We start from the raw sequence: 14,309 nt of genomic DNA on the forward strand, positions 1-14,309 counted from the left end.
GAAAAGATATGCGTTATAATGTACCTTTATAGTCCATTATGCAAATTTTAAACTTCGGTTCCAATAAATCCGAAATGATGAATCATAATTCACAGATGTGTTTACATTAAAGCAGAACTGCTATGAAGAAAAGCGCATTAAGCAGCCAGTGGGATTGTTATATTCATAACTATTGCATATCATTGCTCTTTTGTTGATTTTGATTGCTTCCATTGTCCTCATTTGTAAGTCACTTTGGATAAAAGCATCTGCTAAATGTCTAAATGTAAACTGCAGTGATCTAATTCAGTGTCTGCTCTCTCCACTCCATTAAAAGCCTGTTCGACTCTATCTGTTCATTTCCTCTCGAATCCCCGGAGACTCACCGCAGGCAGAGCAAAGAACGACACGCCGATCAGGGTGAAGGTCGCGGCAAGGAGACGTCCGTTCCAGGTTATGGGATATTTATCGCCGTAGCCGATGGTGGTCAGAGTGATCTGTGGGACATTGAGGGGAACCGCCAACAGATTTCAGTTAGCCATTAACTCAGTTCAGTTCAGTAATCAATCATTGTCACTGACTGCTCTCAGAGGAGCCTGAAAACAATTAGCTTTAAAATGAGTAAGTCCCATTTCATGCAAAAATTTCATTTCATTCAATTTCATATATATATATATATATATATATACTGTATATATATTGCATAAAGAAAACAAAGCATATCTTCAGACCAGTGGGTTTTAAGATTAGGAGTTAAAATTAATTAAGTATTAATTTAGAATACATCTACATGTATGATGAGACTCATCATATAGTCATACATAAATACTTGACAATTTAAATAACATATCATATATTCTTCTTTTATTTTTCAGTTTGGGAGGAAATATAATGAAAATAATGTCCCAGTACCCCAATGTAAAAATATGTCTTAATGAAACTAATGTATATATATCTAAACACACACACACACACACACACACACACACACACACACCCACACGAACACGCACATGCACACTCTCACACACATACACACACACACACGCACACACACACAAAGTTTATGTATATACAGATAAATATATATAAAATATAAATGATTTATATTAAATATTATTAAAATAAATATATTGTATTATATTTTTTATTTATTTGTGTGCATGTGTATCTCTCTCTCTCTCTCTCTATATATATATACATACATATACAAATAAATACAAATATATTAATATACAGATTTTGTTCTGCTGTCACTTGTCGCTATGTATATACACATAAAAGTATAATATAATGTAATATAATATCATATAATATATAATATTCTTTTGTTTGTTTTTTCTATCATGATTTACCCTAATATTAACATACAAAGGAACTGATTAATTAATCAGTCAGTCAAAATAAAGTAACAAATAATACAAATCCTTTTATCAAAGGTCACTATTGCCGAAAATGATTTAAACAGAACAGCTCACACAAAGAGCAAATCGGAAAAATAAATATTAAGATCTGTCATTAAATTATGCAAGAGCACGAACTCCATCCACACACGATTCCTCTGTGATCTTTCTGAAATAGCATCTCATCAAACTCAACGAGCGATAAACATCACTGCATAATTAATAATCCTCACAGAGTCCTGTGTGCAAACTTCAGCTGTGGCTCTATCTGATCTCCTTGAGTTTATTTCCAGAGGAATCACGCCAGCGCTGACTCTGATCGAGAATCTACCCTGAGTGCTGATTAACTCTATAATAAAGCTGAAAATATGAAACCCAGCAATGCAGAAGCGCTTCCACACCAGAACACTCACAGAACGCCGAGTGCAAGAAAACAAATGGTGTTCATCAGTCCATAAATGTGGTTGAATGAAGTAGCGAGTGAAATACATATTCGAATGCAATCTGCTCATGAAATCATATCGATCTCAGACCACATTATGAGAGATTGTGGACACGCCACGTGACTTCAAGCAGGTTTGTTAGTGCGAAGGGCTTACCAGACCCCACCAGAGCGCATCAGCGTAGGTCTCAAACATCTCGTTATCCTCCTTCTCAGCGAGATACACCAGGAATGAGGCCAGGATCAGACACAGGAAGCCAATGTACCAAGCGGTGATCAGTTCCTGTTAAACACACCATCAATAAATGTCAGTATCAAGTGTTTTCTCTGATGTTTGTTGCCTGTTTAAAAGTCAACAACCCATGAATGATGATGATGATGATAAGGATGATGCACTAAAGTGGCAATACAGTGTAGCTGCGTAATATTATGCTTAACTTTTGGTTTTGCAAATGCCACTTTTACTATTGACTAAAGTGTGATGCACTTTTGTGGGTTATAATAGTTAACTAAAACTAACATCATAAAAACTCACATTTTTGTTAATCAACATAAAATAAACTACATCTAAAACTGAAATAAAAACTACACTAAAATAACACTGGTATGATGCAGGGATATTATAGTCAACTAAATCTAGAACCAAATCCATAAAGCAATTTTTGTTACTTGAAATAAAATAAACTTTAACTGAAATAAAATAAAATATAAAAACCTGAATTTTTTAAATTTTATTTCAGCTAGTTACGAAGGCAACATTTTTTATTTCCATTTAGTTAATCCTGATGTACTGTACTAAAATAAATAAAACTGAAATAAAAAAATGAAAACTATATAGATATTCTTAAAAGAACTAATAAAAATGACAAAAACAACAAAATTACCCAAACTTGAACTAAAATGAAAATGAAAAGAGTAAATATAATTCAAAATATCAATAAAAACTATAATAGTATCTCAGTGAAACTGAAATAATGAGAACCAGTTATATTTGCATTATTTATTAACTATTATAGTTTTTAAATGAGCTTTTATGTTTATACTTTCAGTTTTATTTTAATTTTTCTTACATTTTTAGTAATTTTGTTATGTGCTCTTGTCTTTTTGATTTGTTTTTGTTTTTTATATTAGCCTATACTATTTAGGTTTAATTTATTTTCATTTCAGTTTTAGTTCAGTTTTAGCTTTTATTTACTTTATTGACAGCTAGTAATTGTAGTGCTTCAACTTGAACTAAATGAAAACTGAAATAAGTTTTTCATATAATATTTATATTTTTTTCAGCTTTATTTCAATGAACAAAAATGGTTTCATTGTTGTAGTTTTAGTTAACAATGATAATGTGAGCACTCACTACTGTAATCACAATCAGTGAACATCTCAACACTAGCAAGCTCCTGAAACAAGCCAAAGAAAACAACTTCCGAGTTCTTTCTCGGTCAGCATGAGCGTTTCTTTGCTCCTGTAAATGCATCTTCCGAAATGGGACACCACTCAAACTCAGACGCTGGAACGTTATGCCACTGCGACTCATTTTAGACTGAAAAATGCACCGTCAGTGCATCGCCCACTTTCTTGCCCTTGAGAGACATCGCCCGAGGCTGAACTCATGATGGCACCTGAATGAATGAAGACTCTTGACTGCAGTCTAATCCACTTCTCTGATTAATCTGGCCAAGAACTGACCATCTAGAAAGGAAGGAGTGTGGTTTACTTTGTTTAGGAGCAGGAATATCTGAAACAGTCGATGCCACAATAACAAAAATCTCATTTTAGTCTGTGAACAAGAGAAATGAGCAAACAGTAAGGAGTAAGAAGTCTCTTCTGCTCACCAATGCTGCATTAAAAAAAGATAAAGTAAAAACAGTAATATTCTGAAATATTATTAGTGTAAAATAGCTTTCTGTGTGAATCTATGTTAAACTGTAATTTATTTCTGTGATCAAAGCTGAATTTTCAGCATCATTACTCCACTCTTCAGTGTCACATGATCTTCAGAAATCATTCTAATATGCTGATTTGCTGCTCAAGAAACATTTCTGATTATTATCAATGTTGAAAACAGTTGTGCTGCACAATATTTTTTGTGGAAACTGTGATGCATTTTATTTGTCAGGACTCACAGATGAATAACAGAAAGTTCAAAAGAACAGCATTTATTTGAAACAGAAATCTTTTGTCACATTATCAATGTCTTTACTGGCACTTTTGATCAAGTTAGTGTATCCTTTCAAAAAACCCTCACTCACCCCAAACTTCATTTTCTTATGAATGTGGCATAAGTTTATTTGTTTGAGAATTTCATATCATCAAGTCTTAATTTTTCTCACAACACAACATAAATAACCTGTTTTCTTCTTTCGATTAATATACTCGGCATTAATTATTTAATCAGACTAATGCTGCTATTTCATAGACGGCTTTCCTTTCCTCACATCACACTGCTAGCACGCAACTCACTTAAAACTCATTTATATTTCAGCATGTTTACTGTGAACATGCAATTTCACTATGTATACAGGTGCATCTCAATAAATTAGAATGTCGTGGAAAAGTTCATTTCAGTAATTCAACTCAAACTGTGAAACTCGTGTATTAAATAAATTCAATGCACACAGCCTGAAGTAGTTTAAGTCTTTGGTTCTTTTAATTGTGATGATTTTGGCTCACATTTAACAAAAACCCACCAATTCACTATCTCAACAAATTAGAATTTATTGAGATGCACCTGTATATATTTTTGTTAGAGAAAATGTGTTTTCATCACCAGGACAACAGATGATGTTCCCCGTATGTTTTCACAGAGCACAAAACTGCTGAGGAATCACTCAAGAGGCAGTCAGTTACATAAAAACATAGATTGGGTCATTTGAATCTGAAAACTTTGAACAACTGTGAGTTCCTCAGACTAGTTCTTAAGACTCAGTCTTAACATATTGACTATGTTTATGCAGCCGGCCACCCTGATCTTTAATAACGTTCTCAAAATGTTACCACAAAAACATCTTAATTGCATATTTGAAACATTATTACTTACTACTTGTTTCAGACGTTCAGATAACATTCAAAAGTAACATTCCCATTCAAAGTAACACTCAAAATTAACATTCCAATTTAAAAGCAACATTCAAATGTAACACTCCCATTCCAAACTAGCATTTAAAAGTAACACTCTAAAGTAACATTCCCATTACAAATTAACATTCAAAAGTAACATTCCCACTCAAAAGCAACATTCAAATGTAACACTCTTATTCAAAAATAACACTCAAAAGTAACATTTCATTGCTTTGTAACATTCATATAACCAATAATTTTTTTTTTAAAACATAAAACAACCAGGACACTGTAAAGGTTCAGGGAACATTCCTGTCAGTTCTCCATCTGTGACCGTGTGCCCTGTATTTACAGTACGAGTTTATATCTTGCCAAGACTTATCGATCGCAAACCTCCAGCTGACACTTCATCAGGATGTCTCATTAAGCTTTGCCCCCACTTTGGCCTTTTCCTCCTCTCCTCAACACAGCCACACCGAGCCAAAAAGACACCATTAGATCCGTTCCACGAGAGCATCTGACCTCTCAAACCCACTTCAACAACGAGCAGGAAATGTTGGGCTTGACAAATGACACGTGACAGAACGACTCCTGTGGTTTCATTCTTCAATATCTGTACAGCAAAGGCCTCATGAAGCAGCCAGAACAACATTAAACCTCTCAAAATCATATTTGGGCTATGTGCAATATTTCTTAAGGGCAACTGAAATGGGTCTTTGCAGTTTGGAAATTGAGTTTGTATATTATTGATTCATGCTTCAGCTGCATTGTTTGAGGGCATCAAAAGACTTCAAAATATGTTTTAAAATAACATGAAATTGCATTTGCAACTGAAAAATGTCCATAATCTGACATATTTTTGCATGAGACAGGATATTGAAGCTGAAAAAGTGATGCTTTGCTACATTTTGAATTTAGATCAATTTGGAACAACATGCATTGATAAATCATCCATAATAAGATCTTCATAACAATCATAACATTAGAAGGTAACATTCTGATTCAAAAGTAACAATCCCATTCAGAAGCAGCACTCAAAAGTAACACTCACATTCAAATGTAACATTCAAAAGTAACACTCAAAATTAACATTCCATTGGAACAATGTGTATTGATGAATCTTTCACAATAAGACTAGGAACATGAATTAAGTTAACACTGATTTCATGTTGACTTTAAACTTTGCATGGATTTTACCATGAATTGCATTTACTTCTAATGATATGTGCAAAATAAGACCAGATGCATGTATTAATTAAGTAAATAGGGTTGACTTGATGAGCATTATGAATTGCTTTATCTATAGCCAATAGACCTTTATCTCTCATGAATGTCCCGCAGTGAATATCGTGAATGCCAGAATGTGGGATGAGATTTACGTGAGCATATTGGAAGTGTCACTGGTTACTGAACAGTTTCAGGAGCGTTTATCATCTTCAGTTACCTTGCTGTGAGCGTAGACCACAGATCCCAAGAGCTTCCAGGTTCCCCCGCGCCGATCCATGCGGATCATCCGTAGAATCTGGAGGAACCGGAGACTCCTGATGGCAGAGGTGGCGAACACATTCCCCTGCGTCCCAGCGGCCAAAACCGAGATCGAGGCGATCAGCACCATGATGTCTGAAAAATACAATAGCAACTGATCAAGCTAAATGTACAAGCATATCAAATATTGATGTGATAGAAAATATGCAAATTTACATGCATTTGGCAAGTGACTTCATGCATACAGGCATGCATTTTATCTCTGTGTAGATAGAGGTACAATAAAAGAGGTAGAGTAAAAATTGTGAAATATTATTACAATTTAAAACAGCTGTTTTCTATGTGAATATATTGTAAAATTGTAATTTATTTCTGTGATGCGCAGCTGAATTTTCAGCATCATTACTCCAGTCTTCAGTGTCACATGAGGGTCTAATATGCTGATTTGCTGCTCAAGAAATATTTCTGGTTATTTATAATGCTGAAAACCGTTTTTGTGGAAACTGTGATACATTTTATTTCTCGGATTCTTTTATGAATAGAAAGTTCAAAAGAACAGCATTCATCTGAAATAGAAATCTTTTGTAACATTGCACGTCTTTACTGTCACTTTTGGGCATTTTAATGCATCCTTGATGAATAAAAGGATGCATTCAAAAATTACTTTGGATTTACTTTGACTATTTTCGCTCAGAAATTGATAATACATTTCATAAATTATTAAAAGCAGCAAAACAGCAAGTGCATGAAATTTGGAAGAATTTTCCTGTAAAAGGTACTCCAGTAATCCTCATTTACAGCTTTAAAAAATCATTTTGCCGTGTAGCTTGGCAGGCCTTTAGAAATCCTCACCGATAACACAAAAAGGTTTCCGGGCGAATTTTAACCTTCCCCTCCATCCTCTGTATCGACAGCAACATCCTGCAGACCAGATCCTTACGATGTATTCCACTCCGAAAACCACAATGGTTACAATTTCCTACAAACACACAGACAGATGTCATGTTAGCATGTGATCAATGCACACGTGTTAAATCAATACCTCTGTGATGTTACATACCAGGATGTAGAGGGCGTCTTCTGAGCTCTTCTCATATTCTCTGATCGTGGAGAACACAGACAGAACCAGACAGGAGAAAACCAGCAGGAAACTGAAATGACAAGAAAAAAAACTGTTTACCTGATGTGCATTGCATTTGCATGTGATTTGTGCAAAATAAAACCAAATGCATGTAAACAGTAAATAGACCTGATTTGACTGGCATAATGAACTGCTTTATCTAAAGCTGATCAGGTTGCACCTTTTAAGGCCTTCAAAAGGAATTATCCAGCAAATAGAGACAAAAAGCAAGTGTATAGGTGTAATCTGTCCTTCAAATGCCACATTAAAGGGTGTAATTGCATTGCTGACACTGTTTTTCTCACCATCTCTCTGTCAGCGTGAGCTCTGCTGCGGTTCCTCAACAAACTCGATAAGAATCCTGCAGGAAGTGCTGAGCTGGCTGCTAACGGCGCTCAGCCGCAGACATATGAGGAATAGCGGGATATCAGGCTTGAGCTAGCACACGCTAGCCCTCCACATGACCACATTACACAAACTATTACTGACACAAACATTATAATTCTCATAACACACCGACCCAGGCAGTAAATTCTACAGAGTGATGTTTTTATATTATCACCTAATGCAGCGTCAAAAAAGCAGCTATCAACTACTCTACAGAAAAAGAACAGCTAATCTAAACTGACAGCTAACCTTTAGAGAAAGCAGTTATATCACAAGCTACACGACAAAATTAGACTGCATCATTTACATAATAAAATATTAAAAACAGTTAACTATTAGAGCTAATGCAATTTCATTAGAAAACAAAAATCATTTCATAGTGCAAAATAAAAAAGCAATACTGCTGTATGCACAGGTGAATAAGGAGAGAAACTGAAATTATTATACTAAATTTACAATAATAATATGATTTAAATATATTAAATGCATTATAAAATATATTACATAAAAATATATGACATATATAATATAAATTTAATTAATCATATATATATATATATATATATACATATATATATATGTTCATATACTGTATACTGTAATGTAATAATATAATATAATGATTATATACACATGCACACATACACACGTATAAACATAAAAAATAACATATAAAATAATTGATATATATATAGATTTCATGTTCCTCAGTATGTATTCTAAGGTTTTGCTTAATAAATAAAAAATAAAAAACATAATAAATAAATACACACATATATATTACATATAATAAAACAAGAAAAAAGTAATATTGTAGCAAAATGATTAATTTGACTTCCATGCATTATTTTCATGCATTTTAAGTATTTTGGTTAGAAAATCTTTCTCTAGTACAGGCTCACTTGTTCTTCACTTTAACATCATGATAATAGAAGAATCTCATTTTCTCTGCGAGGTCATGTTATGGTTCATGGAAAGGTAAAAAGTAATATTCACACAGGTTTAGTAACAGTGATTGATAGTGATGACACTGCACTGATAAATGACACTCTTGCGTCTTGATTTCTCTGTTTTCACAGCAACATCATTTCAGTCAGTAAAGAGCAGGAGAAAGAGTCTGTGGACGGACACGGTGCAGTAATCCTTCCCAGCGGGCATGTAAAGTGTAATTGGACTTAACGTACGAGCGGACGAAATATAATGCTCTGCTGGCCACGTGTGCAAAGCTAAAGCTCATCGACTCAGAGTTTTCTGCCTCTTTAGTTCTATTTTCACGCTCACAAACATCTTTGTCAGCACTTTCTCCTAATGAATATCAAGGCGGAACATGAGCTTGGACTGTTCTGTGTTTAACGAGGATTAATTAGCTGGTGATTAGATAAAGAACAAGCAAAAGCAAGCACTAACACACGCAGATACAGAGGAACACAATAGAGAGGAAGATGAGAGACAGGGTTTTGGGACATTCAACGGAACAGCCAATCAGAGCGTTTGTGTGGGAATTAAATCTCTTTTCTCTGTCTTTGTTGCCAGGCAAACTTTTCAGTGTAGGGATCATATCAAAGGTGTTTGTCCAAGAAGACTACTGTAGGTGTTAGATGTGCATTAATAATTGAATGCCGATTTTGTTAACTAGAATCAGGGTTATTGTTAACTAAAACCATGAAAACTAAATAAAATAGTAATAAAAAATTATATATAAAATGTATAAATATAAAAAAAAAAAAAATAATAATATATTTATTATATAAAAAATATATATAAAAAAATAATAAAAAATAAACCAAAAATAATATACGTGACCCTGGAGCACAAAACCAGTCATAAGGGTCGATTTTTCAAAACTGAGTTTTATACATCATCTGAATAAAAAAAAGCTGAATAAATAAGCTTTCCATTGATGTATGGTTTGTTAGGATAGGACAATATTTGGCTGAGATACAACTATTTGAAAATCTGCAATCTGAGGGTGCAAAAAAATCTAAATATTGAGAAAATCGCCTTTAAAGTTGTCCAAATGAAGTTCTTAGCAATGCATATTACTAATCAAAAATTAAGTTTTGATATATTCACGGTAGGACATTTACAAAATCTTTAATGGAACTTGGTCTTTACTTAATATCCTAATGATTTTTGGCATAAAAGAAAAATCTATAATTTTGACCCATACAATGTATTGTTGGCTATTGCTACAAATATACCCCAGCGACTTCAGACTGCTTTTGTGCTCCAGGGTCACATATACACATTAAACACTGACTAGACAACCAGAACATCAAAGAGACAGTAAGAAACTACTTATAGTCACACAGAACTATACCTAGCAATGACCTAGCAACCACCCAGATCATCTTAGCAACACACAGCAATGCCCACAACATCCACATCACACATTTTCTAGTTATTAATAACTTCATGTCATGCCTGACAGCACACATTAAACATGATAAAAATCAATGTAAAACAAGGCCTTTCTGTCATGGCTTTTTGCTTTATTGTTATTCCGCGGGAGAGAAATTAAACTCTGACATATGCCCAGAAGATTGAAGATCTTTACTTGGGCTCATTTTCTCAGAAGTCTCTATTTGCTCTATAATCTTAGTGATTTTTCTCCAGTCCTCCGGTCCTGCTAACGGCCTCTGTCCAGTGGATTAGATGACAAGACTACAGCTCTAATTATAGATTATCGACCCCGAACAAAACACCCACGTCGATATGGAGGAGAGCCGTCTCTGAGCACTGCTGAGAACACGAGGGACGGGAATCTTTCTCCGTACGGGACACAAACAGTTTTCCAGTGGGACAAAACGGGCCTTCAGGTTCAGGATCTTTACGTTCAGTGAGTTTAATGTGTGCATTAACACAAAACATGGATTTCCATCATGGTTTATGCTGGTTAGAGTCAGTCTAACTAGTGAATACACATGAGATTTGGTCAACAAGATCTTTCTGATTTACCTGGTTAAGACAGTAAAGACTAGTATATCAGCATCCAAAACACAACAGCAATACTGGACTTTTGAAAAACAAACTATTAATTGTATAGTTTATAGTTTATTTAGTCAAGGTTTATCACACACACTGCAAAAAAATCATATTCTTATTTTTTTCCCCCAGTTAAAATATCTAACAAAAAATAATGAGTTATTTTCATCTATTTTATTGCGAATATAAGTAAGCCTATATTTTGTCTTGCTGCACTGGCAGATTTTTACACTTGTTTATACTTAAAACTAGTGAAATATTTTGCTGATGAAGCAGGGTTATTGTAGTTAACTAAAACTAAAAACCATTAAAAAACATTTTTGTTACTTTAAACAAAATAAACATGAACTTAAATAAATCAAAATGTAAAAAAAATTTAACTTAATTTATATTGTACTAAAATAATTAATAGTAAAACTAAAATAAACAAATATATATATATACACACACACACACACACACACAAACACATTTTTTTTTACCTACATTTAAAATTAAAATGGAAACATAAAAACTAGTTCAAAATATTACTAAAAATAAAAAACATTAACATGCAAAACATACATAGAGTATTAAAGATGCATCCTCTGAAAATACTTAATATCTCATGGATTGTGGCTTCTCAAGAAAATTTATTGAAATGTAGATGTTTTAACTGGGAAACAAGGCATTAAAGACTTATTAAAAACTTAAGAAGTGATTATTTGCAGTGCACTTGCATGTTCTTCTTAATTTCTGATTTCACCATTATCCTGCAGTGGCATGAGCTGATTCCAGTCGTCAGACTGACCAGAACTGAACCGGCAGTCCTGTAGATCAGACACACCACACATACTGTATATGAAGTAGTGTCTGAGACCGTTCATCCTCTCGCCCCATAACCGCAGTATGACACACACACACACACACACACACACACACACACACACACAATATCTCACGTGTGATTTTCTTTCCTGATAGCACACAGGACGTCCCATGATGGTTTCCTTGAGATAATCGAACTGTCCCTCACAGGAAGCTGCTGTATATCCGTTCGTTCACACTAATGGATGCACACACATGCGTTTCCTCATCTACGGCTCTCATACTGCCTGATTTGCTCCTGCATCCGTAGATCTCAGATTCACAATAAATCAGCCAGACAGGAAGGAGAAATCAGGAGAGAGAAACTACATTTCCATTTCCTGAATGAAACAGCAGTGAGTGATTACAGGGAACCAAAACACACACACATCGCTTTCAGTGCAAAGAAATGCATGACTACTCACAACACATCATGCAAATGTGCAAATGTAATGGGAGATTTTTAAACTTAAGTCTTAATAATCTTTAATCATTTCCAAAAAATACTATGTTTTAAAGAAACCAACATTTCTGACTTGAGTTTATCTGAAGTGGTTTAAATTTCAAACCAGTCTCTGAATTTGACTTGATGTAACAAACAGGATGCAGAATTTAAATTTGGATATAAGGAAGTGGAATTAAAGGGGTCCTATTACGCTTTTTCACTTTTTCAGCTTTAGTTAGTCTGTAATGTTGCTGTTTGAGCATAAAAAAGATCTGCAAAGTTACAAAACTCAAAGTCCACTTCAAAAGGAGATATTTTATTCAACAGAAATCACTTTTTTTAAAACTACAACAAACGACTCGTTTGGACTACAACGCATATTTTCCGGGATTTGTGATATCACAAATATCGACGAATGGGATGAGACCTGGTTGAGCTGCACTAGAGAAGGTAACGAGTGTTATCACTATGTCGGAGACACGCAAGCTTTCCCAAGCCTAGTATGAGAGCCTGTTCTAGTACGCCCCCAAAACAAAATCAAGACCTATTATGTAAAAGAGCATAATAGGACCCCTTTAAATAAAAAGGAAATCAAAAAATTTTAACTTGAAAAGCAAAGTTCATCAATCTAAAAAGCTTTACAAAGCTTTAATATTTATGTGGCCATGCACATGCAATGAGAGAATGATGGATGGATGAATGGATGGATAGATAGATTCATGAGAATGAAACAATGAAATTAGTAAGAGGAAGCGTTCATGAGGACATTACAGTCTAGAACTTCACAGACGTTAAGGTCAGCATAAGACACACCCCAATGAATACCGCGGTCAATTACCACACCACAACACAAGCTCAGACTCAGAGAAAATCACATTACACATCACATTATTAGTGACACACACTGTTCATTTAATTCAATTTCCTCCCATTCAAATTCATATTGCAGTTAAATATTCCGTTTGCTACATCAATTCAATGCACTGAAACCACACACACATGTACATTAGCACGCTCATTAAACCTCCTGCATTAATGTTTCTTTTCTAATTTACTGTTTGCTTAAGGCCTGATGCTCCCACAGCTTCTGGTCACCTGATTACAGTAATTACAGCTGCTATGAGACTAATGACGAGATGCGGCCGCTCCTCACAACCCTCTGAAGACCTGTGAATATAATCAAATCCTCAACTATAACCCGCAACGGTTTGCTGAAGACACTGAAACACAGCTGAGTGGAGCAGATCCATCGAGAGCTCAGAAACAAGAGAAACAAGAGAAGAGTAATAATGTGATTTAAAGACTCTTGATAAACACTGATGCTCAGACTCAATGTGTTTCCTTCAGCGCTTTACTTATCATGTACAAACAGAAACCAGAAGACCAGGGAAGACCTGCAGCAATACTCACTCACAGATCAGCACTTTGGACTTCTTAGGAGTTAAAACTTAAAAGGGATAGTTCACCCAAAAATGAAAATTTGATGTTTATCTGCTTACCCCCGGGGCATCCAAGATGTAGGTGACTTTGTTTCTTCAGTAGAACACAAACGGAGATTTTTAACTCAAACCGTTGCAGTCTATCAGTCTTATAATGGAAGTGAATGGGAATCATGGCTTTGAGAGTCAAAAAAACATACACAAACAAGTCAGTATTATAGTGTGGAATCAGCAGCAAGATCTAAACGCTTTTAACAAGAACACAAGCACTATGAGCAATCGTTGGCGTCACAGGTGCATTTCCACCTACTCGTGACCCTCACACACACACATAAACGGCTCTCTGGAAATGAACCAGTGTGTGTGACAGTGATTGAAAACACTCTAATAGCACATGAGAGCACTCATTACAACAGTCCTTTCTGAAGTGTGAAGGTGGTTAGAGAAGCATGTGACGCACTCATCTGCATACCGCTGTCTTAAAGAGACAGTACACCTACAAACCATCATTTACTGAGCACAAAAGGATCAGTTTTCAAGAACGAATGCATTTTATCATGCAAGCCTGATGTGATATTATCAAGCCATATGGACTACTTTTAAGATATTGTATAATATTTATGGCCATGTTTTTTCCCATGCTTTTTAATGTGTGTGTGTGTGTGTGTGTGTGTGTGTGTGTGTGTGTGTGTGAGAGTGTGTGTGTGAGAGAGAGAGAGCT

The 14,309-nt window shown here is 34.8% G+C and overlaps 1 protein-coding gene across 1 annotated transcript in view; it reads right to left on the reverse strand.

Moving 5' to 3' along the window:
- Nucleotides 1-14,309, reverse strand: part of LOC107665991 (potassium voltage-gated channel subfamily KQT member 2-like) — a 48,745-nt gene that overhangs the window by 20,240 nt on the left and 14,196 nt on the right. The window contains 5 exon segments of the mRNA XM_016457082.1: nt 366-476; nt 1,982-2,107; nt 6,326-6,501; nt 7,219-7,345; nt 7,427-7,517. Of these exon segments, the coding sequence (XP_016312568.1) occupies nt 366-476; nt 1,982-2,107; nt 6,326-6,501; nt 7,219-7,345; nt 7,427-7,517 (631 nt within the window).

Source organism: Sinocyclocheilus anshuiensis, unplaced genomic scaffold (genome assembly GCF_001515605.1).
Source record: "Sinocyclocheilus anshuiensis isolate Anshui unplaced genomic scaffold, SAMN03320099.WGS_v1.1 scaffold447, whole genome shotgun sequence".
Lineage (NCBI taxonomy): Eukaryota > Metazoa > Chordata > Actinopteri > Cypriniformes > Cyprinidae > Sinocyclocheilus > Sinocyclocheilus anshuiensis.